Below are 26,712 nucleotides of genomic sequence, written 5' to 3'. Positions count from 1 at the left end.
AGATTTTCACATCCCTACACAACGATTGTGGTTTGCATGCATTACTCCTGAAGCACAGTCAAGTTCATTCGAATTTTGCTTGTGTACATGCAGTGCCTTTCAAATTCATGGCACCAGCTGTGTTCTTATTTACAGAAAACATTGACATTGCAACATATCATTGTTCAGACAAATGTAGGCAAGTCACAATTTTGTTTTTAAAGAAAAAAAAAAATATTTTGCTTTATGACTATAATGTTTATGTTAAAACCCATACTTTCATGCACCAGTACCAAAGAACTTAGTTAAAAAAAAACAACAGCGATTTATATACAGTCCTTTGGGAAAAGTGAAATCTGATTTAAATAAAAAGAAAGTTGAGAAAAAAAAAACAAAAAACAACAGCGAAATTTGAGGTTTATGAGGCAAATGAGTCTTTGCAAATGTAAAACCACAAGAGATACAAAAGAGCAGTTTAGTTCCTGTTTATTCAGAAAGAATTTAGTGCTTGCAGTAGTTCTTTAGCTTTTAGAAGATCCTGAATTGTCTTTTCCATTTCTAGCAAGAAGAGAATAGATAATAGATATTAATAGACATGCAGATATTTATTTTAAACTACATGCTATAAACAGCCGCTGAACACAGGTATGCTACAACGGTTGCAATTTTTTTGTTTTTTAAGCTCATTGCATTTAAATAAAATGCTAGAATGCTTTAGCTTGGCCAGGCAGACATGACGGTGGGTGCAGGATCCAGGTCCAGAGTCTGGAAGTTGGGGGCAGCTCTGGTGGGGCCCCCAGTGCTCCAGTCCAACTCTGCCCAGGTCACAGACTTGGTGCACCTATATAAATATATTTATATGTATATAGCTTGAAAGAAACACCCAATCCCTTCCAGCCAAGCCATGTGAGTGTGTGGCAAGAGTGTGGTATGAGAAGAGGTTTGGCTAGACTTAGGCTACTGGATTTAGGCAATTTTTTTTGCAGATTTCCACCACTATTGCCTGCATCCAGATGGAGACAATGCTTCTGGGTACTGGCACATTGATCAGGACAGGAGCAACAGACTATTGTGTTTCTCCACAGGCTGAGATCCTACTAGTCTGACACTAGTCTAAAAATGGATAATGTTTCCTTAATTCAAAAAGGATATTTACCTTGTAGAAAGACACCTTCAATATTTCTGCTTGTGCACAGGTATCTAAATGCTGTTTCATAATCTGTAAAAATATCAATTTAACAGTTAATTTTATGAAAAAATAAACATAGTCCTGTCTCTTCCTGATATGCTTTCTCGTAACTAATGCATATATTGTTCTATTGGTTTTCATTGTTATACTTTCGAGGCCAGTCACCATTTCCATATTGAAGAAAATTTACAAGCCTGGTTGAAAATGTAAATATTTGAAGCATTTCTAGAATTCTGACTTGTATCGCTTCTGTAGTACTAATGTGTGTTTTTGTATTTTCAGTATCTCTTTGCTTGCTTTCCTCATAGTTGGATTTCTTCAATGTCTTTAAGCATCCAAGGCAACTTATCCTTTCTTCTCACTATTACCATGTTGGATATTTACAATCCTGGATAAACAGGTAAGTATCTAAAGTAGGTATCATCTTGAAGGATATTTGTCAGCCTGGAAAGAGGTAAGTTAACTAAAAGGAGTGTGGTTGGAAATACAATATTGTGTTGGATTCTAATTGAGGAAGCAAACGTGTTTCTCAGACCAGGAATCTATGAAAACTCTGCTTTCTGTTCAATGTGTAAGATATATTTTACTATCGCAAGAGGTGGGAGAGCACCTGTGACAGATCATATAGCTTCCAAAAGGCACAGCTGTCCGAAGATGTTACTTCTAAAGTAAACAGTTTCTTTAAATGTTACCTGGTAAAGGTGACTTACACTTAGCAGTTCAAGAAGGAACATATGAATTCCATACAATAAAGCATCTTCACAGTTTTAGGTCAATGGACTGTTCTTCAAATTGAATTAAGACATTTTATAAGAGAAAATGTAGTTGCTCGAGAACAAAATACGAAGCAATTGTAACTTGTGTGATAACCAAGTGGGCAGCCAAAACAGTTACTTAAAGGGCACTTGTTGGGTAAAAACGTTATCCCCAACCAAAGGTGCAGGCTAATAGAGCCCGCATTTCGGTTGAGGATAACAGTAGTTTCTTTTTTATTTATTTATTTTTTTTAAATGACCCCTGCCAGCTATGTTTGGAAGCATCAATCAGTAAGGTAACAAAGGAAGCTTTCTGTAAATCTTAAAGGGCACCTGTTGCGTAAAAACGTTATCCCCAACCAAAGGTGCAGGCTAATAGAGTCCGCATTCTGGTTGGGGATAACAGTAGTTTGTTTTTTTTAAAAATGCCCCCCGCCAGCAATACGCTACCTGCACCAGAAGGGAGCTCCCGGTGTGAGCAGTCATGTCCAGTCGCTTGCATGCGCATAATGAAAATGAGCCATGAATTGCTCGCAATGCACATGATGTCACATGCGCGTTATGCACATGCTACTCGTACTGGGAGCTCCCTCCCGGTGTGGGTAGCGTATTGCTGGCAGGGGGCATTTTAAAAAAAACTACTGTTATCCCCAACCGGAATGCGGACTCTATTAGCCTGCACCTTTGGTTGGGGATAAGGTTTTTACCCAACAGGTGCCCTTTAAGATTTACAGAAAGCTTCCTTTGTTACCTTACTGATTGGTGCTTCAAACCATAGCCATATAAAACTTTTTCCTGTACTGATAAGATATATTCTTATTGAGAGCGAGTCACAGGGTAGTAGTCAAGAGCAGATACACACTAAACTGGTTAACTTTTAATGACCTGTCAGCAATTTGCTGCTGTATTAGCAACTTTAGAGGAATCTTTTAATACAAGGGTAGTACTTTTTATACTAGGGTAGTATATTGTCTATAATGAGTGATGACAGCTAAGGAAGCTTCTTTAAGTATTTGAAATGTGAAATTGTTTCCAGGGCCATGCCCAGGCAGCAGCACAACATGTGCATTTAAATTTTATTTAAACTGTTTTCTAAGTATCTTCAGTTCTTTATGCATTTGACATGTGAAGTTGTATCCAGGTTCCAGGGCCATGCCCAGGCAGCAGCAAACCATGTACATTTAAACTGTTTTCTAATTCTAAGCATCTTTAATTTCTTTAAGTATTTAAAATGTTAAACTGTAAAGGGACTGTTTTTCCATGCTCATTTAGGTGTTGCAGCTATTGCTGTCAAAAGTTTCTGAATGAAAATCTAAAAAGGCATTATTTGAACTGAATGGACTCTTATTTCATATATATGCATTTAAAGCTTTTTAAATTGCAAAGTCGAAAGTAAATAATTAAAAAAAATATGAAAAATAAAAAAGACCAATTGAAAAGTTAACAGGTCATTTTTATAACATGATAAAATGACCACCCTTTACACTTTGTACAGCTTTTTGTATTAATGTTATAAATAGAATCATCTGAATATAAAGTGCTTATGCATGGTACCCTGTATATTGTTGTGTTGTTGGGCTAAAATATAAATTAAAAAACATACATAAAGGCCCATTCAGCAGCCAGTATCTGAGCTTGTATGAGACTTTCATAAGAATAAGAATTACATTATGCTAATGAAGATTTATTTACTATTACATTAAAATACATACCCTCATTTTCAGCCTCTCCATTAAGGACTTTTTGAGTAACTGATCTTACAGAGTTCTCAATCAGTTCCAGTAAGGGTTTGCTGCATTGGATTTCTTGGCACATAGTCCAGAATTGTTGGGCAGCACCTGAAAATGTTTTGAGCTAAAACAGATTACTTAAAAACGTAATATTTACTTTTCCCCATTCCATCGGGGGACTGACCCCATTTCAGATTGTCTGTCCCCCAAAATGAACACTGCTATTCTGCTCCACTACACCTCACAGGTAAATGATCTGCACTATAAATACTGCCTTAATGTGGCCATACATGCTACAGTTATGATCTTTCCCAAGACCAATCATACGTAAGAGCTTTTGTCCACTCTACAAATGTTAAGAGCTGAATCATCAGATATGCAGGTAAAAACAAAAAGAATTATTTGGTTCTATCTGATGATTCAGCGTTACAATATTCGGGAACCTTTAAAAGGTGTCCAAACAAAATCTTCAGTCCTGCCTGTTCAAAGAGATGACCAATATCCAAGGCTTTTTACCGATATCGGTTGCCTTTTCTCCCACCACACATGGAACGACTATCGCACAAGATCTTTCCTACGATAATATTGGTGCATCTATGGCCTTAATGCAGCTGTAATCTGTGGCTGTTACTGCCAGTTCCTTTAGTTTGCACTTCTAGGCAAGGCCAACTGTGGACGTAGTTTAATGCAGAGCCTCTCCACTGATTTGTTAGTATCAAAGCAGCAGTGAGCAAGGAAGGAGTCTAAGTGCCAGTGTCGTGCTGGGAGGGAAGGTCCAGGCCCACCAGGGCTGTAACATCGGGGCAACCATCCTCCGATCCTTTTTCCCCAACGGGAGCGTACCTCTTTTATCTTTTCTTCACGATCATGACAGGGGGGAGCCAGGTGCAGGGAGCTCATAATCTATTGTGCCCATAGGGATTGGGTCTGGGCTGGCAGGGCCCACTGGGTAAGTGCTTAATTTTGATCCCTATACCAAAAGTCTACTAAAAAAAAAATTCTACATAAATTAAATCCAATACAATAGTTTTCCTTAAGGATTCATTATATCATAGTTGGGATCAAGTGCAAAGCAATTTAAGGATTTATTATGGGTTTTCCTGATAACAGATCCTATACCTGTAGTTTTTAAAAGGGGTTGTTCACCTTTTAAGGGGAACTATCACGAAAATGAACATTTAATATAAGCTTCAGAATACTGAAATAAATAACTTTCTAAATACAATCAATTAAAAATTCTGTGCAGTCTCTGAAATAATCAAGTTTATTTTCACTATCCCTCTCTCAGCATCTGTTTCTCTTCATTCTGTCTTCATTCAGGAGTCATACCATATTATGACATATTATGACATCAGTCATAAAAACCTATGCACTTAGTGTAGCTTTGCAGTTTGGTAGTTTGAAGTCGAAAATATATAATTACCTATTTTGGATTTGTCGGAATGTATACTTTACAAAAATATATGGTTTTGGGGGATCTTTATACTTTTAGGGGGTCTAACAGCACATAATACGCAGTCATGGGGATTTGTTTACAAAAGGCAAATTTGATAGCTTTGCAGCTTAGTACTTTGGAATAAACAGACTTGTATTAATTTGGATTAAAAGGAATGTATACTTTCCAAAAATATATGGTTTTCTGGGGTGATTTTACTTTTTTGTACCTTTGCACCAAATGCTATAAAATGTGTTGATTTTGCAGTATCTGGAATTCCAGAAATAATAGCTTGTATGGGGTTTCTTCATTTCGGGGCCCCTATATGCCACATACTTAGGTAAACTATGCATATTGGGCATCAAACTATTCAGTGGACCACACTTATTCATATCTAGGGTCTTATATTGGTACCAAATGATATATCGGAGATAAGTAAAGTGCAATGCAATGCAAAGTGGAAGTTTTGAGGAGATTTTCAGAAATATCACCAAAATCACCAAATTTAGGAAAGCTTTGCGGGTTGGTACTTTGGAGTAGAAAGACATGCATACACAATTTTCAGGGCCCCAATATGCCACATACTTAGGTATACCTAAGCATATTGGGCATCAAACTGGTCACCGAAACCCTGTCATTTATATTAAAGGAATTGTTCAGTGTAACAATAAAACTGACAGACTGTGCAAAATAATAAAACATGTTCCTAATATATATATATATATATATATATATATATATATATATATATATATATATAGCCAAAAATGTAATGTATAAAGGCTGGAGTGACTGGATGTCTAACATAAAAGTCAGAACACTACTTCCTGCTTTTCAGCTCTCTTGGTTTCCACTGATTGGTTACGAGGCAGTAACCAATCACTGACTTGAGTGTGGGGGGGGGCAAATGGGCCATAACTGTTGCTTTTGAATCTGAGCTGAGTGCTGAGGATCAATTGCAAGTGCTGAGGATCAATTGCCCCCCCCCTTCAAGTCACTGACTAACTCAGAGTTAGAGAGCTGCAAAGCAGGAAGTAGTGTTCTGGCTAATATGTTAGACATCCATTCACGTCAGCCTTATACATTACATTTTTGGCTAACTAACGATATTAGAAACATTTTTTATTTTGCACAGTCTATCTATTTACCAAGGTTTTATTTTCACACTGAACTGTTCCTTAAAGGGTGTTTTATCTGGTTACCTAATGATATGTGGGAGATAAGGTGCTTTAGACTGGAAGCTGTGAGGTAATTTTTTTTTTTTTTAATTATATAAAAATATGACTTTAGGAAAGAATTGCAATTTTTTGGAGTAGAAAGATATATTTACCCATTTTGGATTAGTCAGAATTTGTTCTTTCCAATAATGTGTAGTTTTTTAGGGTACCTACTGTTAGTGGAATGTTTGGCCTTGAAATCAGAAGTATGCAGTTTTTTACTGCTTGGATTTTTTGAAAAGAGTGATTGAAGTTTATCAGAGCACAAGTCACATGACTTGGGGCACCTGGGACAATATGTCTAGCCCCATGTCAGATTTCAAAATTGAATATAAAAAAATCTGTTTGCTCTTTTGAGAAATGGATTTCAGTGCAGAATTCTGCTGGAGCAGCACTATCAACTGATTCATTTTGAAAAAAAATGTTTTTCCCATGACAGTATCCCTTTAAATATTTTTTATTTGTTATTGGCACATTTGGGAGACATAGAACTCCCCAAATCTGCTATGTTCTCATGCATAAAATCATATTTCTGACATATGTGTTTGTATTATGGGAAACTTGATTTTTTTTCATTTTTAGACACTGCGAAGCCTATATCTTTTTACAGAAGTGGAATTACTTTGAATTTGCCCGATAAAGTGAGGTCGCTGCAGGTAGATGCTGTAGGAAGATTTGGCAGGGAGTGGATCTGACACTGATCTTGCCCAGGTCTTTTTGACCCCACCACAAATCCGGGGCTGATGTTAACTTTATCTTTTACTTTTTTACTGGTTTCAGTTTCCTTTACAAAAAGGCAGGAAGGAAACTAGAGTTGCTTAGGCAAATTAAAAGAAAGAGATGCACATTTGAATAAGTCATATTATATTCTAAACATCTATTTGAACTGTTATTAAAATCTTGGACTCATTATGATCCACTGTACTCAGTGTCCCGTTAAATGTTTATTTTAAAAATAAGCACCCACCTGTATCTCTTTGCTTTTTAATTCTTATGTATTCATTGATGACTTCAATCTGGAAAAATAAAAGGATTATTCCCATTGTCTCAGTGATGAGAAACAGTCAACACATTTTTGGACAGAGTTCCGACCCCTGTGTGACGTGTGACATTAGCTTAAAATCGTATTTAGTGAAAGATGGGAGAAAAGCAAGCAGAGAAGCATGCATTCATGAAGGATCTGATCAAAAAGAAAAACAAAACTGAAAAATAAAATCTTACTTTTGTAGAAAAATGCATGTCTGCAAATGGCCCTTCTTGGTTTTCAGCATTACGTACTAATGGAAAAGACAATAATTTTATTAGTATTTAAACTCAGTAAGGAAGTCAAATACCGGTAAATTGCCACTTTTGTGCAGACTGTGTATATGTAAAGTAATGATATCCGTGTGTTCATAATACAGGTAATTTAAATTCCAAAATAGGTGACAGAAAGTATTATATGGAATTCATTAACTTTTTGCATCAACGTTTTTAGGGGAAGGGGGGGGGGGTCCCAGCCATTATTTAGTAATATCCTATGCTGTTTCAGTATTCAGTATCCTTGAGGGTGAGGTGGGCAATATGAGGCTGATCTGGGGTGACATCTGATCACACTTGCCACTGTGCAGGCTGTCAGATTGATTTGGTCCTTGATCCAATAGGAAACTCAAACCTTATAAAAGTGATATGTGGCTGATTTTTGTCCAGAAAATCATTCTGGCCCTTCGACTGGCAGCCTACACAGACCAGTAAAGGTGGCCATACATGATAAGATCCGCTTGTTTGGTGAGATTGCCAAACTATCAGATCTTATCCTGATATGCCCACCAATGTCAGGGCCCTAGGGCCAAACAATGGGATTATAACAAAGAAAATGGGCGCGGACAGGACATAAGGCCGCATCAACTAGCTGATGTGGTCCTTGATCGCAGGAAAAATCAAACCTGCCCAATCGATATCTGGGCGATTTTTGGGGGAGACCCGTCGGAAGCCCCCACACATGGGCAGATAAGCTGCCGAATCGACTGATATTGGCAGCTTTAATTGTCAAACCTGCAGTTTTTACTGGCCCGTGTCTGGCCATTTTAACAATCTTAGACTGGAACCCAAACTTGGGTAGATTAAGTCAGAACATATCCAGTCCCCAATATGTTTCAATTAGGAAAATCTTGTATTGAAATAAAATATTTAGTACCTGTGCTGACATTAGGAAACGCCTAGGGCTGCCATCGGGGGGAGGGGGGTTGTACCAGGCCGTAGGGTAAGGGGGGCTGGCCGTGCTCCACTTACTTGATTTGCCGGGCCCCCCTGCTTTCAGACAGCTGCCGACTTCAGAAGGGAGGGTGGGAGCACAGGTGGAGGCATGTTCTATCCATTCCCTTATTGGTCACAAAAGTTTAAGTCCCAGTTGAGCTGCTTAGGGATCGGATAGCTGAGGTTTGAACTTCCATTCCAGCTCATCCAATCGCCATGCAGCTTTACCGGGACTTAAAATTCTGCGACCAATAAGGGAAGAATGGTGTCGCTGGAAGAAGATGCTGCCACCTGTGCTCCCCCCTCCCTTTTAAAGTTGGCAGCTCACTGACAGCAGGCGGTCCTGCTAATCAAGTAAGTGCAACATGGCAGGGCCCCCCTAAAGTAAACCCTTTGTGGTCCCTTTTATTGTATGGAGGGGACCCTGGCCACCAATTTTGTCTTATGGGGCCCTATAATTTCTGATGGCGGCCCTGGGAACACCAGTCACTAATACATTTGCTGGGTCATTTATTTTTGTAAAAAGAGGAAGATATACAATATACATGTTATCTTTAATATGCTCTATAACTATTACGGATTAACTTCTTAAATATGCTTCAGTATGTTATTTTAGCATTGCTGTTTCTGGCACAGCTATCTCCTCATGGAGGAATTACATTTGACTTGTGTTAACATTAGCGATCTCTCTGTAGTATTTACAAGTATCATCTCTCACTAAATAACATTCTGATAATGAAATTATCGCAGGGTTTAAGGACAGATGCTGAGATTTTCGATAAATCTCCTCTACCGCGGGCAACTGATCTTTAATATAAGTCCCCAGTGGGAAAACATAAAGGTTGCGTCTCCTTTGGGAAGTGACCCTCTCAAGAGGTAACTTTATAATTAGTTGGGGTATGGTGTGAAAACATAAAAATATCCCATACAAAAATGTACACACCTTCTTCAGAAGAACCACACATATTGGGTACTGTAGGGGAGCTTGGACACTCAGCTTGGTTGTAAGAGGAGCAGCTGGGGGATATTGTACCCGGAGCCATAGCTACATTGCTGCACTGTGCCTCTGATGGTTGAGAGTCTTCACTTTGTGGCACTGAGGTGCAGTGTACAGCTCGAGGCTCTGTATACTCTGTTGGTTTATCATATGAGTAGGAAGCCTCTGCTCCTGATGATCTTTTCACATTTGTCGAATCATTTACAGCTGTAATCTCCTGTGACACTGGTATACATATTACTTTAAGATAGTGCAAAGCTTCCCCTTGTGATGCCCTGTTTTCTTCAGAGAAACATTCAGGAGTCCCTTCGGATGTGTCATTAAAGTCAGAAATGCTCATAGTTTGCTCCACATTTCTATCCATTGGTCTAATGGGGTTGCTGGCTTCTCCAGGGACAATCACTGGTTGCTCAAGTAATCTTCTGTTCATTCCATGAATGTTTTCACTTGGCTGTGCTGATTGGGTTGGAAGGGGCCTAGGTAGCACTGCTGTTGTTCCATCCATTAATTCCTCCTCCATTCCTCCTCCACCTTCATTCTGGGAGCCCGCAACACACAGTGAATTCGATACATTTCCATTAGATGGTGAGTTTGTAGGTTGTGCCACACTAATGCCATTTTCATAAGCAGAATTGCTGTTTTGTGCCACAGATATGCTTTGTACAATGGGTGAGCTTGTACAACAAGGATTTGTTAAAGTTTTTCCTTTACAGCCATTTTCACTCTGTGATTTTGAGGTGTTTTTTACATAAGCAGAGCACGTGGGATCCTCAGCTAAACTGTTGTTCACTAGCTTGACTTTTTTGGCATATACTTCTGCAGAGGTATCATCTGCACTGACAGGAACAGCATTATGTTCAACTAGTGTGTCTCCTACATGCAACCCCTCAGCCTGTGAATAAAACATATATTTGTTGATATCTGTAAATCTATAGATTGAGCTGATCATATGTTGCATTAATTAATTATTAATTATGCTTTTATACAGATTTAAAGTCATGTCATCCTCTTCCTCTCAGTTTCTTTATTTTTACCGTTTCCCAAACAAAATGGGTTGGTCTGACTTTTGAGACTCATTTGCAACTCTGCTATGGCCTTAGCAGACTTCTTGTTCCCCATGCTTCATCACAGAATCTAACCTAAATCTAAAGTGGCATCTTCTGCCATATCTATTGGCATCTTTTTAATATTTATATTATTTGAATTAAATGCAGTCCATGAGAAACAGCCTTTCCGTAACACAGAACTTTTTGGAGAACGGGTTTCTGTAATGATTCCCATACCTTTACTTAATTTATAAAATTTAGTTGTCTTGTGTTTGTATAAGGAGATAAATTCAAATGGTAACATTCACAGAAAGCAGTCCCTTCATTATCGTCAGTCTTCTTCCTTGCCTGTAAATGTATATTAATTACACTGTAGGACTGGACTAATCACATGCAGAATGTTCATTGGGTTTCAGCAACAGCGCATAGTAAGGCAAAATAATAATAGATTTAGTCAATAAAAAACTGCCAAGTAATAAACAATGAATGAAAAAAGAATGCATTATTTAAAAAAGAAAATTTGGGGATGATATTATCCCTATATACCTGCTCATGTACTGGAATTTCCGATGAATGGTCTGTGACATTATCTGCATCCTTGTCCTCATTAATGGTTTGCACGTCTAAAACAAAAAAGCAATGCATGGAAATTAAATATGAAAAAAAAAATTCACACACCAACTACAGCAAACATTGTGCAACTGCACTAGTGGTAAGTACATGACCTCATTTGAATTAGTTCTTCTTGTTATCATACCAGCAATAGAGAAATTCTTGGTGATAAAGGAACAGTAACACCAAAAAATTGTGTTTATGGTAATGTCACATCTGGAGATTCGGGGAGATTTAGTCGCCCTGCGACTAATCGCCTCTTCTTTGGGGCGACTAATCTCCCGTAAATGTTTCCCCTGTCTTCCGCCTGCTACAATGAAAAAACGCCTGCGGCATGGCACTCTCGGCACTTTGTTTTCCGAAATCGTCCGAAATTTCCTCGTGAAAACAAAGGGGGCTGCAGTTCTGGGAGATTAGTCGCCCCAAAGAAAAGGCATTTAGTCGCAGGAAGATTCCTCCAACTGCGCATGCGCCCGAAAATGCCGATCACTACAGGAATAAGACCGAAAGTGACAAGATGGCTGCTGTGAACTCCGCTGGACAGGACCTGCAAGGAGGGGTAAGTAGAAAGTTAGGGGCATTTGCCCAGGGTGCAGGTAGACCAGGGGGGAGGAGAGAGGGGGCCTATTTAGGGTGGGGGGGGGGGAAGGGGGAAATTAGGGGGTTGAATTCTCCTTTAAAGTAATTAAACTATAATGTATTGTTTCCCTACAACTGGTGTGTTTGCTTTAGAACCACTAATATAGTTTATATAAACAAACATGGGGGCAGACATTAAAGGAGAACTAAACCCTGAACTAAAGAAGTAGGCTACAACTATTGTACATTATGTTTTGGGCTTCTGTACCATCCCAAGGCAACCACAGCCCTTTAGCAGGGAAAATCTGTGTCTCCAAAGATGCCCCAGTAGCTCCCCATCTTCTTTTCTGCTGATTCACTGCACATGCTCTGTGCTGCTGTCACTTACTGAGCTTAGGGACCCACTCACAATATACAGTACACATAGAATAGAAATGTCACAATATAAGGCTGATTAGTAATTAATACAGATAATTACCACATGGCAGAACATACATCAGTGCAATTAGCCTCAAAATTTAATAATCAGCCCTGTAGCATCAGCTTATATTACAGACCAACCTCATTTTCTGCTGGATAATTAGTGACGACCCCTAAGCTTAGCTTCTCAACAGCTGCTCAGAGCCCACTGAGCATGTGAGTGTCACAGACACTTTCCAAGATGGTGACCCCCTGTGACAAGTTTGAAGTCCTGGATCATTGCTGCTATTGAATAGCTGAAACTTTAGGCTGGGGAAATAAGTTCATTATATAAAATATAGTGTTTTTAGCCACATTTATTTTTTAGGATTTAGTTTTCCTTTAATTACAAGTTACATTGCAGATAACAGATACATTTTGCAGTATACCATTGTATTCTATTGCAGAGTTTATCTGTTATCTTCTAAGTAGCCTTTGCCTTTTCTCCTTTTTTAGCTTGAATGGCTGCCCCAAGTCTACACAACAACCTAACTACATATACTGGTGTTGGCTTTCTAAAGCAAACACAAACCTTTTAAAAATGCATAGCAATAATACATTATATTTTCATTCCTATAAAATGCTTTTATTTTTTGGTGTTACTGTGCCTTTAAGATCCATCAGTGTCTTTACTTGTATTGGAGGGTTGTGACTAGTGTATTTGACTGCCCATCTTTTAACTGTACATTCAGTGCATGCATACTTTTAACTATATACTTTTGTGCTCAATCCTTTATTAATCAAATATGTAATATACAAATATGCTTACTGTCTGAAGAGGGAGATCTGCCATCAAACCCTTGCAAATTTACAGTATCAGTGTTAGGAATTAGACGTCTCTTGCATCTGGCAAAAAAATCATTAATTAGTATTTTCACATGTAATACATTGTAAGCAAATGGTATGTAGGGTCTATAGGGTTAAGTTCCCCTATGGTCTGAACGGCATTTCTAGATTTGGCCAGAAGGTGTCACAGTTGAATAATTTCTTTAAAAAGATGAGTTGCCACTGACTCTCTTTCTTTCCCTTTCCACTTCAGTTAGGAGTGCATAGGCTTGAGCAAGATGAAACAGCCCAAGGGATGGTGAGACCCTTGGAGGATTTGGGGCATGGGGCCCCAAGCATTATGAGCTCAACTATGCAGGTTCTTGAGCGGCAGAAAGACTGTGAAAGGAGCTGCCTGTAATCAGATGTCATGCGAAAGAGGGCTTTAATGTGCTCACACTTTGGGCAGTGCTGGGAGTTTGCCCTGCTGATTTGAAGGAGGCTTTGCGAGCTCGACTTGGAAAGGTTGGGAGCCCAGCCTTCAGATCTAAGACGCTGCAGATGCCTGGGGGCGCATTGAAATACTCCAGTGTGTGTCCCCTGTGTGAGAACAGGTGTTGTCTGTGTGCCTGCTACATGTGAGCAAATACCTCTGTCCAACCGGAAAAGTATCTGGGATAGGTAACACTACCTTGGCTAAGCGCTCTTGGGGGAAAAGACTGAACAATGACTATGTCTTTATCCACCTGGAGTGGAATGTGGGATTGTGCCTGGTAAACACTGTGCCAGGGTTGGACTTACCGCACACACCAGAACAGGGGTGTTACTGATATATTGTAATTTCATTTTACATCTCTCTGCCAGTTTATATAAAGTTATATTTGTTACTGCATTTTAATTATTTTAAAAATTATTGTTTCCTAGTGGGACCATTTCCAGATCCTGCTAGGTGGAGGCACTGCGTGAGAGAAATTCCCAGTATCTTTTATATAGCAAATTGGATTCGGGCCATGTATTGGTAAGAAACATTATTTTTATTAAGAGTCTACTTAATACACGAGCTGTCACAATAGGATTATAGGTATGATCTGCTAGGCTTACTACAGTGGCACAATTTTAGATAATTTTAGATAATTCCTGTGTTGTTTCTATATTGAAAGTAGAGTCATGAGACTAGGAGCTGAGATCAACAGAGGGTGAGTTTTCATCACTATGTATATATATATGCTTGTTTGTGTGTATGTTGGGGAATATAAAATCCCCTATTGTGGAAACTGTAATTTATGCCCTGTGAGATGGATGTGTCCAGGTCCGGACTGAGTATTAAAATAGGCCCTGGCATTTCAGGTACACAGAGGCCCAATCAGCCCACATAGAGGCCCGAAAGCCTCCACCAGCCCACTAAATACTGACTTTCTATTGGGCCTTATAGCAGCCCCTCTGGCATTTGCCAGAACCCATAGATTGCTAGTCTGGTCCTGGATGTGTCCCCATTGCTCCAGGTGTGTTATTGATAATCCTTGGAGAAATACCTACGCCTATTAAGAGCTAACCAGCACAAAGAAAAACAACAGGATTTTTTGTCCTTTGAAAGAGTGAGCTTTAGGATAGGGCCACGGGGACTGAACAGACCAGCAGGTTTTGGCTCAAAATGCATAAACTCATGGGTTTTCGCTGAAACCCGCCAGGTGTGTTCGTGCCAAGCTGATTCAATATAGAAAAGAGATGGCTACTGCCTGTGTTCAGGCTAAATCAGACAGTATATTTCAGATGGCAGATTTTGCTGAGAGGGAGATTAAGTTATTATTTTCACAAAATACAGAATTTGTAATTGGTTACATTTTAGAAGGTTTATTATTTTAATAATATATTATATTTCATATATTTTAGGATTTTAATTTTCAGAATATTTCCCCTTTAAGAAGAAGAGACAGTCAGTGTTGGACTGTGGTGTTTGGGGAGCACCAGGGCTGCCTCCTCGGGGCCACACACCCTATTCTCAAGCTCCAGATCCAGATTTACAAATGCAAAAGTGGCCTCTGCTTTAATAGCAGAATTTCCATTTATTAAATGAAAATATAAAGTGAATATATGCAGCAGAAACCTTTATTGTAGACAAATTTTCTTTACCTTGGTGTTTCTTCCTTTTTTTTCTCCATTTTCTAAAGAAAAAAAAGTTATTTTGAATTTTTTTGCATATGTAATTTTTTAATCCCCCATTTGTCCTCACATTAGTAGTGCCCTTTGTACAGCAGCTTTATTATACCCCAATAATACTATTCACTTGCCTGATACCCCGGGCTTTTCTTTTTTTCTCTCTACCACAAATATACTGGCCCAGGATCAATGTAGAAGGAAGATGCCAAGGAAGCCAATTGCTCAGTGACGCTTTGTCAGAAATACCCTGGGCCAGTGCAGTTTTCTACTAACAGGAACACCAGAATGGAGTATCAGGTAAATGTTTATAAAGCCTGTGATTTCACCTTTCCTTTCAGTGATGGATAAAATTCAATATCATACAAGAACAGTTGGAGCACATATACGTTCGCTTTTCCATATAATGACTTATTTACAATCTGGGCACTAAGGACAATCCCCACTTTTATCCCCCTGTGCAGTAACCATTCATTTTATACAATAGGAACTGCAAATATATTTTGCCAAACAACTATTTTAACATGCTGAATCATTAGTAAAGACGAAGGTTGCTAGAAGTATTTATCCTAAATGATCAGTTCATTTTAGTTTAGTCTTTTGGTAATGGCCAGATTTGAACCTAAACCAATGTAGTGGTAAGGATTCAGTGCTAACAACTATACCAGTAGTTGGCAAACTGTAGGTTTGTCTCCAGGGAGTTTAGGGCAGTGACAAAGGCGGCATAAACACACAGATAATATTGTATGATTCGGTGCAACCTTTTGATTAGGCACCTTTGAAGGCATCTGAACACCAGCCTCTGCTGAATCGTCAGATACAGGTAGAATTCTATTGTTTTTACATATATATTGGACGATTCAGCTTTACACATCTGTATTGAAAACAAACAATCTTTCCTGCGACCAAAGATCCTAATTGTAAAATCAATGGCCACCGTTAGCCTGAAAGTCAATTTGTTTGAGCTATAGAAATATGTCTTTTTGCAATCCAGTTTGAAGGTCAGTAAGGGTGAGATTTGAAGGTCAGTAAGGGTGAGATTTGCAGGTCAGTAAGGGTGAGATTTGGGGTTATTTTTTATTAAATCAGTTTTTGTAGTTTGGTGATTTGGTAGTGGTCAGATTTGAACCTAGGTAATGTTATGTATCAATGCCAACCATTAAACTGCGGCTATTGGCAGATGTTGGGCATGCCTGTATATGGAAATATTTTGCTTTAGAAAGAAGCAGAGCCACCAGTAAATCCACCAGCTGCAACAACCAGTACCAGGCCAAGTTGTATTGGAGCACAATACACAGCATTTGTATTGGAAAATGGATTCAAATTGTACTATCTCCAATGATCTCACAACCACATGGTAGTAAAAACTACTACTGACTCTGCCCCTCTAGACCAAGTCAGCAGTTTATTGGACTGTCTATGTGGGTTCCCAGTAGCCTATCCCTCAATATGTATCTGAAAATTGGGCAGATTACTAAATCACATCAAAGTGAACACTGTACAGTATAAGTACAGGTAATGTGTTAGTCAGCAAGCTCCAAAATACATTTTTCTCCTTTTTATTTTTAAACAAGCATTTTTTTATATCTTCTGATTTGCCACTCTGTAATATTTTGTACCTTTTAATAACCAAGCTATGATAAAGCCTATTGGTTTTTAGGGCAGAGACACATGGTCAGATTTGGGGAGATTTAGGGGCACATTTACTATGGGTTGAAGTGAATTTTCGAATTAAAAAACGTTGAATTTCAAAGTATTTTTTGGGTACTTCGACCATCGAAAAGGCCAAATTCGACTTCGATTTGAATTGAAAATACTTTGAATATTCGACCATTTGAAAATCGATGTACTGTCTTTTTAAAAAACTTCGATTTTTACTGTCTTGTTAAAAAACTGCCGAATTGCTATGTTAGCCTATGGGGATCTCCTAGAACCGAAATTTGGCTTATTTTTAAAAAGTCAAAGTTTTTTTCTTGAAAATCGTTCGATCGATCGATTTCTACAATCGATCAAACGATTTAACTTCGACCGAAAACGGGCAAAAACTTCAAAAAGAAAACTTCGACTATCGAATTTGGCCAATTCGATGGTTGAATTTCAAAGTTTTTTAACTTTGAAATTCGACCCTTGATAAATCTGCCCCTTAGTCGCCGGAGATAAATCGCCTCTTTTTCAGGGCAACTTCTCTCCCCAAACTGCCTCCCGCTGGCTAGAATCTAAATTACAGGCAGGATGGCACTCAGAGTGCTTTGTTTTTTAGGAAGTCGCCCGAAGTTTTCTTGTGAGGCCACTTCGGGCGACTTCAGAAAACAAAGCGCACCGATTGCCACCTCGCCGGCGATTTAAATTCTAGCCAGCCGGAGGCAGTTCAGGGAAATTAGTCGCTCCGAAGAAGTGGAGATTGGTTGCTGTGCAACTAATCTCCCCGAATCTGAGCGTGTGTCTCTGCCCTTAGTGTTCAACTCTTTATAGCAATACGGTGATTTAAATTATAGAAGGACCCCTTATCTGGAAACCCTCTAATATGAAGCTTACCAGATATATATTATTATATTAATATATAATTTACCTGTACCTGTATCAGCCATGTATCTCTCTTACCCTCTTATTATTTTGTTTGGTCGATGCATCAGAATTCTCTGTAGATAAACTGGTGCTGGAAACTGATCTTGTATCAGAACTAACTTCATTTCCATCCTGCTTGTCTAAACAAAACACAATGTCTAAGTTTAGTTAATGACGATTTTACAATTTCTAGATAAAATCCTATTTCCAAACATACCGTGTATAAGCCGACCCGTGTATAAGCCGAGGTACCTAATTTACCTAAGAAAACTGGAAAAATGTATTGACTCGTGTATAAGCCTAGGGGCCCCATGTCAGATTTCAAGATGTGAATGTGCCAATGAGGTGCTGCACCTAGGAAAGCAGAAAAAAGGTACCGCGGCCCCAACACACCTCCCTCTCCCATAGCGCAGGACTGTCTGTGTGATCCCATAGCGCAGGACTGTCTGGACCTGAGAGCCTTGCAGCTCTGATAAAACATTTGTCAAATCTGGCGACATTGCACCTGTGTCAGGCTCATTTAGGTTATATTTTTGTTGGACCACTTTGCACTTACTTAATATTGAGCATGTTCCTGGCACTGGGTCTCTTTCATCCAAAAGATAACTGTAGCTTTTTAGATTTAAAGTTTAATAACATTAGCATAAAGTAATATTGTTTTTTGGAAGGGGCTGGGGTTTTAACCCATAACATTTATCACTATGATTTGGTACATTTGCAACATACCTCCCTCTCCCATAGCGCAGTACTGTCTGTATGATCGCCGCCTGGAGCAGGTCCAGGAGCTCCGGGCGGCGCGTCCTTCCCTGCCGGCGTTCGCTCCCAAAATGGCGGCGCCCATGGCCGCCACGTGGGTAGCGGCCGGCGCCGCTACCCACGTGGCGGCCATGGGCGCCGCCATTTTGGGAGCGAACGCCGGCAGGGAAGGACGCGCCGCCCGGAGCTCCTGGACCTGCTCCGGGTGGCGACACAGTCAGTCACAGACAGTCCTGCTGGGGCCGCGGAAGGAGCGTATCTACGTATGACCCGCGTATAAGCCGAGGTTGCGTTTTTCAGCACATTTTGGGTGCTGAAAAACTCGGCTTATACGCGAGTATATACGGTAGATACCAGGGGGCAAACTTACTAAAGGGCAAAGTGGTTAACGCTAGCAAAAATTTGCCAGCGTGATGTTATTTTGCCACTTTGCCGATTTACTAACGGTCCCTGGCGTAAATTCACTAGCAAAGTAGACAGACTCTAGTGGTACTTCACACCCTTACGCCAGGCGAAGTTGCGCTCTGGCGAAGGGACATAACTACGCTAATTCAAGTTCCGGATTTTACTGAACGTTACCTCTTGCGCCAGACTTTACTTTGCAGGCTCATACCAGGCAAAGTGCAACAGAGTAGATAGGAGTTTGTAAAAAAAAAAAAGTTGAAACGCTGGTGTTTTTTACTGGGTGAAAGGCTGAAAAAGATTGAAAATTGTTTTCGGGGTATCCTCCTGCCCCCTTACATTGGCACCTAAACTATACAGTGGGCACATGTATAGGGCAATATAAGACCTCTATTTAATTTTATTAAGTTTCCCTGGACTTGTGAAGTTGCTGCAGCATACATGTCCATTGTACTTTGCACGCTGTATGCTAATTAGGCATCGCTAGCGTAACTTCGGACTGCTTATCGTATTATCCCTAGCGCAACTTTGAAACCGTTTGGTAACCTGTGCGCAACTTCGGATCTTCGTGAATTTGTGCTGCCCTAGCGAGGCGAAGTGTTGCGAAGTGAGCGAAGCCGTCACTGGCGCAACTTCAAAGTTAAGCAAATTTAACCCCGGTGTGTTTTCAAGAAAACTAACATTCTAACACATTTTTATTATGTAAAGGTAATGGACCTGTTATCGATAATGCTCGGGGCTTGGGGTTTTCTGGATAATTTTCCATATTTTGCATCTCCATCTTTAAGCCTACTAAAAATTAATTTCAACATTAAATAAACCCAATAGGCTTATTTCCCTTTAATAAGGATTAATGATATCTTAGTTGGGATAAAGTACAAGGTACTGTTTTACTATTGAATAGAAAAACAAAATGACTTTGAAAAATGTGATGGATTATAATGGAGTCTATGGGAGATGGCCATCCCGTAATGTGGAGCTTTATAGATAACGGGTTTCCGGATAACAAATCCCATACCTGTATTAATTTCATGCAGACATATTTAAAGCCCATTTGAAATTTGATTGCTTACCTTCTCTATGTTTAATACAGTAAATTCTGAAAAACAGGGAACAAGAAGAGAAAAAATGAAGGTACCATGTTATACAGGATGAGTTTATTTGTGCAAGAACCAGTAGAGGATTAATGAGATGTGGGGCCCCTAGGCTACATCCCCTTCTAGACTACTGCTGGGTCCGGATGTGTGCAGATCCAGCAACACATGCACCGAGCTCTCAACATTAAGACAGGTTTGGTGCATAGTAGTGATGTCACTGGATCTGCATGCATCCACACACACACATCTTACCTGCCTTCTCCCAGCAGATACGTGAACAAATTCAAATAAAAATAAATATTAAAAGAAACAAAAATAGAACTAATAATTGAAAGAAAAGCTAGGAGGGGGGGGTGATGAATGTAATTCCCAAACTACCTCCTTTTCTTCTTATATAGATTAAAATTATTTTACTTGACTCACTACAGAACAACCATAAGTAGGCAGGAATCCTTTGTGACCTTCCCAAAGTTTTCAGATCTTTGAGAAGAAGACCTGGATACTGACAGTTACTCTAAGGCTAAGGGCACACTAGGCGATAGCGCCGCGATTTGACTCGCGGCGACTTTTCGCCGCGACTTTTAATCCGCAATCGCTGTGGAAACTTTGGCGCTGGCGTCTATGGGGAATCGCGTAAAATCGCCAGCGTAAAAACACACGCGGCGATCTTTTTTCTATTGTCGCTCGAAATCGCCTAGCGAGGCGATTTCGAGCGACAATAGAAAAAAGATCGCCGCGTGTGTTTTTACGCTCGCGATTCCCCATAGACGCCAGCGCCAAAGTTTCCACAGCGATTGCGGATTAAAAGTCGCGGCGAAAAGTCGCCGCGAGTCAAATCGCGGCGCTATCGCCTAGTGTGCCCTTAGCCTTAGGGGGTTATTTATCAAAGTCCGATTTTATCTCAACATTTTCTGCGGCAAACGCCGATCAAATCCGCTTGGGTTTTTTACGCTTATTTATTATTAAATTTTCCCGAAAATTAGCTTTGCGGGGGAAAAAAAGATTTCATGATTTTTTCCGATTTTTCACCCCAAAAACCACCAAATCTTCGGATATTGTACGAAGCCCAGCGCACATCAAAAAATCATTGTGACTTCTCCCATTGACTTATATGCAACCTCAACAGGTCCGAGATGCCAGATTTTCTGATTCAGACTTTTTCTGATTTTTTTTTTTTTAAAAGTCTGATTTTATAAAAAATAATCACAAATTTTTCGTGATTTTTGCATTCGGAGTTAAGTAAATAACCCCCTTAGTATGATGGTATAGATTACCTTGCTACCTAGAAACCCATTACAATAGTAATAGCTTGTTCATAAGAATGAGGCACAATGAATAATTCAGAACCACTTTAGCTTTTTATGTTGTGAAAAACACATGTTCTGGGTTTTGGTCGTAAAGTGACATTAAGGGAACGGTTTATGAAAAATCGTTGAATATTCGTTTCTCCAAATTGTACTTTTGAGAGTGAACAAACACTTTTCATACAGTTCCTTAATCTACAATTTTAATTACATTTTTTTTTAAATTTAATAAATCACCCACTATGTGAATCACATACAAGTTTCAATACACAGATTCATAGTTGGATTACTTTATTTTTATTATGACCCACTGCTTTTGTTCTCAGTATTCAAAACTGAAAAACCATGGAGACTACACCAGCTATTATAACCCTTCACAGGGGCCTGTAAATATCCACTAAATTACCTTGCACCAGTGGTGTAACAAGAGTAGCAGGGAACCTGGTGCAAAATTGCATCCTGTTTCTGGGTGTGTGCTGACAAGCTGATGCTTTGCCAAAACACATACTACATGGAAGCGGAATGGAACACAAAAATTTGCCAATTTCTCCACCTGCGTAGAAATAACAGGCAGAAAAAAAAACAAGTGTGCCATTGGTCTTACAATGGGGATTTTTTACCACTTTTCAATGCAAGTGGAATATATACTCACAAATATTGTTCTTTTCCTTCATTTTCAATAATTGATGCACGGTCAGACTTTGCGCACATATAATGATAGGTTTTTCGGCAAGATTTGACATCACACCCAATAGTTGCTCCAGTTTTGTTACACTTGCTGCATTTCTGAAAATTGAAACACATGCATCATGGTTTACAATTTGGTGGAGACCAGGCAAGGGGTGGGGCTATGACGCGGAGGGGATGGGCTGTGATGCAGAGGGGGCGGATTGTGACATCAGCAATTGCCGTGTCAATCATAGGGAATCCTGCCCGGTTTTCCTAATTTAAAACCGGTCAGGTAGTTTTGACCCAGACAGCTGTGTATTGTAAGTACAAAACCTGTGGATCTGTCCTGGACAAATAAACTGTTCTATTTTTGTTGCAAGAACCTCCTGGTGCCCTTGTAGTTTGTTTTTCATGCACAGTAGCATATGGGAGTTGTAGTGGCATTACACCCTTCACTACTTCCATTTAGCGAAGGCCCAGCCTGGTGTGTTAGAGTCCAATACAACACAAGCTCTATATTGTTAGTTGGACTTTAACCCTTTTGGTCTAAAATAGCCTCAAAACCCATTACACCCATCATAGCGCTTTACCAACATGGTGCCATAATCTTACCATCCTTTTTCCACGTTTGATTTCATCTTCTACAGTTTGTCTATCAAAGCCACCAAACTCTTCATGGGGTGAATTTGTTGCTATCACGTTAGGTGAAAAGATCTAGAAGAAAACACCAAAACCTGTTATATATGTCTCATATTAAAGGTATAGGATCTATTTTGTCCTTCAATATATCTACTTGTAGAGAGGTTTAGAGATATTTTTCTCAGGTAGTTTCCCCTTAGTTTGGACAGCTACGGTGGTCCTCCATGTGACCTGGGTGACTTTTCATTTTCCAGGGAAAAGTTTGATGCCATAGCAATTCAGTGTTTGCCCAGTAGATTGCAAAAGCGTAAAAGGTAGACAACACATGCTCAGGGCTTTTTTCCTGGATCCCACTTAGGGAGGAGGTGGGTACAAGATTGGATCTGAGCAGGTGTCAGGCCCAGTTAGTGGTAGAAGTTTTGTTATAGTCACTCTAGAAGTGAAAGGCAGTGCAGATTATTTTGTGAGCAGCTATACGCTCCAATGAGGAAGTTAGCTGGGGTTAGCACCCTTATGGTGACAAAGCCACCAGCCAGGAACACACGGGATCATAATGGGCTGACGGGACACTGGCCGAGCCCGCTCCCCATGGGCACATTAAATGATTATTATTATTAACATGTATTTTTAGAGCTCCAACATATTGCGCATCGCTGTATGCTCCATGCACCTGATTGCGAAGAGCAGAGAAAAGGTACACTCTGGAGGGGGTAAGGGGGGTAGGACAAGTGTTGCGATTGGGGCGGGGGGTTCTGGGGTGGGCCCTGATGCTGCAGCCTCTATGGGCCTTTTCTATAGTTCAGCATAGAGACCCTTCCTCTAATATAATCAGAAAAGACAGCTCATGAAAAACTCCAGTCATGAAACGAAATGTGTGTGTTGATATACAGTGCTGGCAAATACAAGTTTGAGAAGCAAACTACAATGTCATACCTCCCAACATTTTGGAAGTAAAAAGAGGGACAAAAATTTTTTTTGTCATGTAGCGCGGCAAAATTTTTTTGACCACACCCCGTAATTACCATGTTCATTTCACAAAGTTTGGCAGGTTATAAAAGTTTGAAAATATTTCTCCTTATCTAAACTGTTAAAATTACTTATTTTCTTATCTCAAAATTGTTATAAAGCATCTTAGTTGCACCTGTTAGCTGTACTGGCCTCTCTGCCAAAAGCCGATTAAGTTAGAAACTTTGTTTCTTTTTCTGGCTGTTCAGTGCAGAGAAAAGAGGGACTTTCCAGTACAAATGAGGGACCTCAGGTTGAGCTGTCAAAAGAGGGACTGTCCCTCTGAAAAAGGGACAGTTGGGAGGTATGCAATGTGCAATCAAATAAGTCACATATCAAACAAGAGGGTAGAAAACATAAAAGCCTCCCGCTCTGCTAATAAACCCCAGTGTCTCTAAAGCCCAGATGCAATAACTTACCATGCAGTAAAAATGGGCTGTTATTTTATCATCACTGGTCTTAAGCAAGTCACCCGTCTCCTCATTCTGCTCCCACTGGTGACAGAAGGCACAAAAGTCTTGATTTGGTGTAGAAGTTGACATGACGGCACTGAGAATGTTGAACAGTTGAGCCCAGGAAGAGAAGGAACTTACTGAATCAGTTTTAAAGTAGTCAGTTTTAATATAGGAAGAACTTAGTTTCACTTTCAATTCCCAAGTGCAGCAATGACTATTTCACTGCTGTGGGCCATGTATGTGTTATAGCTACTCAAATGTCAGACACAGTAATGGTATATATTTTAGAACTTACCTGCCCCACTCCCCTCCTCCCTCGCCTGTTATTTATCAGTTGTGAGACCTCTGTTACACTCCCCTCAGCATGTCCTAAAATGTACAGAACAGACAGATTTTTGCAGCTTTTGGTGCAGAACGTCTTTAATAAATGCAAAGATAATGACAACCACATTGTGTTCTGCTGTTTGGAAGAAAGCTTGCCATCCACAATGTGGATAGGGGTGGTATATATAAATATGGCCCTGTATGTAGCTTAGGGGTTTTATAGTGGGGGGTTGAATTCTCCTTTAACACAATGAGGGTCATTCATCCGTTGACAGTTCCAAGCCCTTAAAGCTGTGATACAAGAAAATAGTAAAACACAATAACAATTTAGAATACATTGGGGGTCATTTGTAAACACTGGGCAAATTTGCACCTAGGCAGTAACCCATAGCAACCAATCAGTGATTAGATTTTTTCCAGCCAGTTGCTGGTCGAGCAGTGAAAGCAATCATCTGATTGGTTGCCATGTGTTACTGCCGAGGTGCAAATTTGCCCAGTGTTTATAAATGACCCGCAATGTATTCTAAATTGTTATTGTGTTTTACTATTTTCTTGTATCACAGCTTTAAGGGCTTGGAACTGTCAACGGATATTTCTGAATTCAAATTTGGTGAGTTAAGCCTCAAGTTGGGCAGTTGCCCACGGCTTGCTCCCCTTTGGCGGCAGGAGACTCCTGTTTATCATGTTGTCACTTTGTGCCTGCTGATTTCATTCAGCGCTGGTATAATGTGTAAGGTATAGTCATAATGTTAATAATTAATAAAGCTGTGGCCTTTGTTTCCTCCAGAGCGGTGTCAAGTGTCTTATTTGTTATACACCTGGTTTGTTTGGTAATGGGTTTGGCCCCATTAGCAGCCAAGGTCTCCAGAAAACTATGAGAAAAGTCATCTGCACGTTTACTAAGATGCATTTCTTCTGTTTTTTCTCTGTTGTATGATCATGAAATTAGAAAAGATTACTGTTACATTTTTAAAGTACGAAAGAGAGAAGAACCAGAATCAAAAAGAGGGTTAAAAAAAATTGTTAATGAGTATTAATCTACAGTTCCATGACTAGAAAATGTCTCATTTATGACTCTGGCCCCAAAAATGGATGCAATTTGTTGGGCACATTCATTAAGGGCTCTTACTCACGAGCGTTTTTACCTGCGCTCCCCTGCGTTCAGTTTTTCGGCGTTCAGCCGCAGGGGAGCACAGGAATAGACGCATTTCATTTTTTCAAATGGGGCTGTACTCACACAGGCGCGTGTAGGCGCCGAATGCAGGAAAAATGCAGCATGTTGCGTCTCAACCTGCGTTCGGCGCCTACATGCGCCTGTGTGAGTACAGCCCCATTTGAAAAAATGAAATGCGTCTATTCCTGCGCTCCCCTGCGGCTGAACGCCGAAAAACGTAACGCAGGGGAGCGCAGCTAAAAACGCTCGTGAGTAAGAGCCCTTAAGGTACTTGTTTCCAAACCTCATTCTACACAGCAGATGCATAAAAACAAATGTCTAAGATGTGCATTGGGGGAATTGTGTTCATGTGCAATTGAAAAAACAAGGCAATTTCCATCTGAAATTGTGAGTAAATGAACCCAGAAAATAGGAATGGACAGCCCATTTCCCAAATAAGGAAAACTGGGCAGGATTCTCCTTGATTCATGCAGTTATTGGTCAATCACTGATCGCCACATCATAATCCCACCTATAACATCACATGCCCCACCTGCCATGTCACACACCCTGCCCACCACATGCCCTGCCCCCTGTACAGATGTCACATACAGGAAAGGTGGCAACCCTATCCACAAGTTAAAAAGAAATTAGTTACTAGCCCCCCTTTAAAAAAAAACATTGGTGGCCAGGTGTGATACAAGTATGACATGGCAGGCCATGTATGAATGCGAGTGTGATCAAGTGTATCCAATATGGCTCCTTAGTTACAAAAAAGATGTACTGACATTAGTTGGAGTCAAGGGAACAACCGGAGTTGAGGTAATTCATATGGATCTATTAACAATAGTTAGAGACAAGGGAGCAGCAGGAGTTGAGGTAATTAACTTATAAACATGTTTATCAAGGAGGAAGCATATATCTCATTCACATGGTTATAATTGTAGGCATACAACTATTGTTTTCATACTCATGGTCGTTCTCATGGTCACAGTCCTGGGCCTATGGCCATTATTTTGGTATATGTCCACAATTAGGACTAAGACCAAATTCTGTTATGATTATTTTATTGTTACACTAGTATAAAAAGAGAACTCCGTTAAAGGGGCTTTGGGACTTCATCTACAAACAAACGTGTGAAGAACCTGGCCTGATTGATTTGGCTTTGCGCATTTGCTGTACTTGGCCCGG

General features: G+C 39.9%; 1 protein-coding gene across 2 annotated transcripts; it reads right to left on the bottom strand.

Annotated features, from left to right (window-relative positions):
* Positions 1–24,653, bottom strand: LOC100127287. 2 transcript variants are annotated; one of them, XM_018250189.2, is made up of 15 exons: positions 24,340–24,653; positions 24,009–24,138; positions 22,558–22,659; positions 21,929–22,062; positions 19,949–19,974; positions 17,754–17,857; positions 15,129–15,160; positions 13,003–13,079; positions 11,130–11,206; positions 9,484–10,429; positions 7,527–7,582; positions 7,273–7,321; positions 3,636–3,761; positions 1,136–1,198; positions 1–537 (listed from the first exon to the last, which is right to left on the bottom strand). In XM_018250189.2, exons 2-15 carry the CDS (start codon positions 24,129–24,131, stop codon positions 470–472), a joined length of 1,983 nt encoding a protein of 660 aa, XP_018105678.1. In that variant the 5' UTR covers positions 24,132–24,138; positions 24,340–24,653; the 3' UTR covers positions 1–469. The 2 variants fall into 2 exon arrangements, with proteins under 2 accessions (XP_018105678.1, XP_018105677.1); XM_018250188.2 differs by lacking the exon at positions 24,340–24,653 and having other exon boundaries at positions 24,009–24,217.
* Between the last annotated feature and the right edge of the window lie 2,059 nt (positions 24,654–26,712).

The sequence above is a fragment of the Xenopus laevis genome, chromosome 2S (genome assembly GCF_017654675.1).
Source record: "Xenopus laevis strain J_2021 chromosome 2S, Xenopus_laevis_v10.1, whole genome shotgun sequence".
Taxonomy (NCBI): Eukaryota; Metazoa; Chordata; class Amphibia; order Anura; family Pipidae; genus Xenopus; species Xenopus laevis.
The sequence above is the reverse complement of the archived record's forward strand: the minus strand, read 5'-3'. Positions and strand labels throughout refer to the sequence as shown.

Excerpts from the sequence above, each read along its gene's own strand:
- LOC100127287 (XM_018250189.2), bottom strand. The coding sequence starts at position 24,131 with ATGTCAACTTCTACACCAAATCAAGACTTTTGTGCCTTCTGTCACCAG. Across the intron at positions 13,080-15,128 it reads AAAAAGGAAGAAACACCAAG|ATGCAAGAGACGTCTAATTC; the intron begins GTAAAGAAAATT and ends TTTTTTTGCCAG. Across the intron at positions 1,199-3,635 it reads TGGAGAGGCTGAAAATGAGG|ATTATGAAACAGCATTTAGA; the intron begins GTATGTATTTTA and ends ATATTTTTACAG.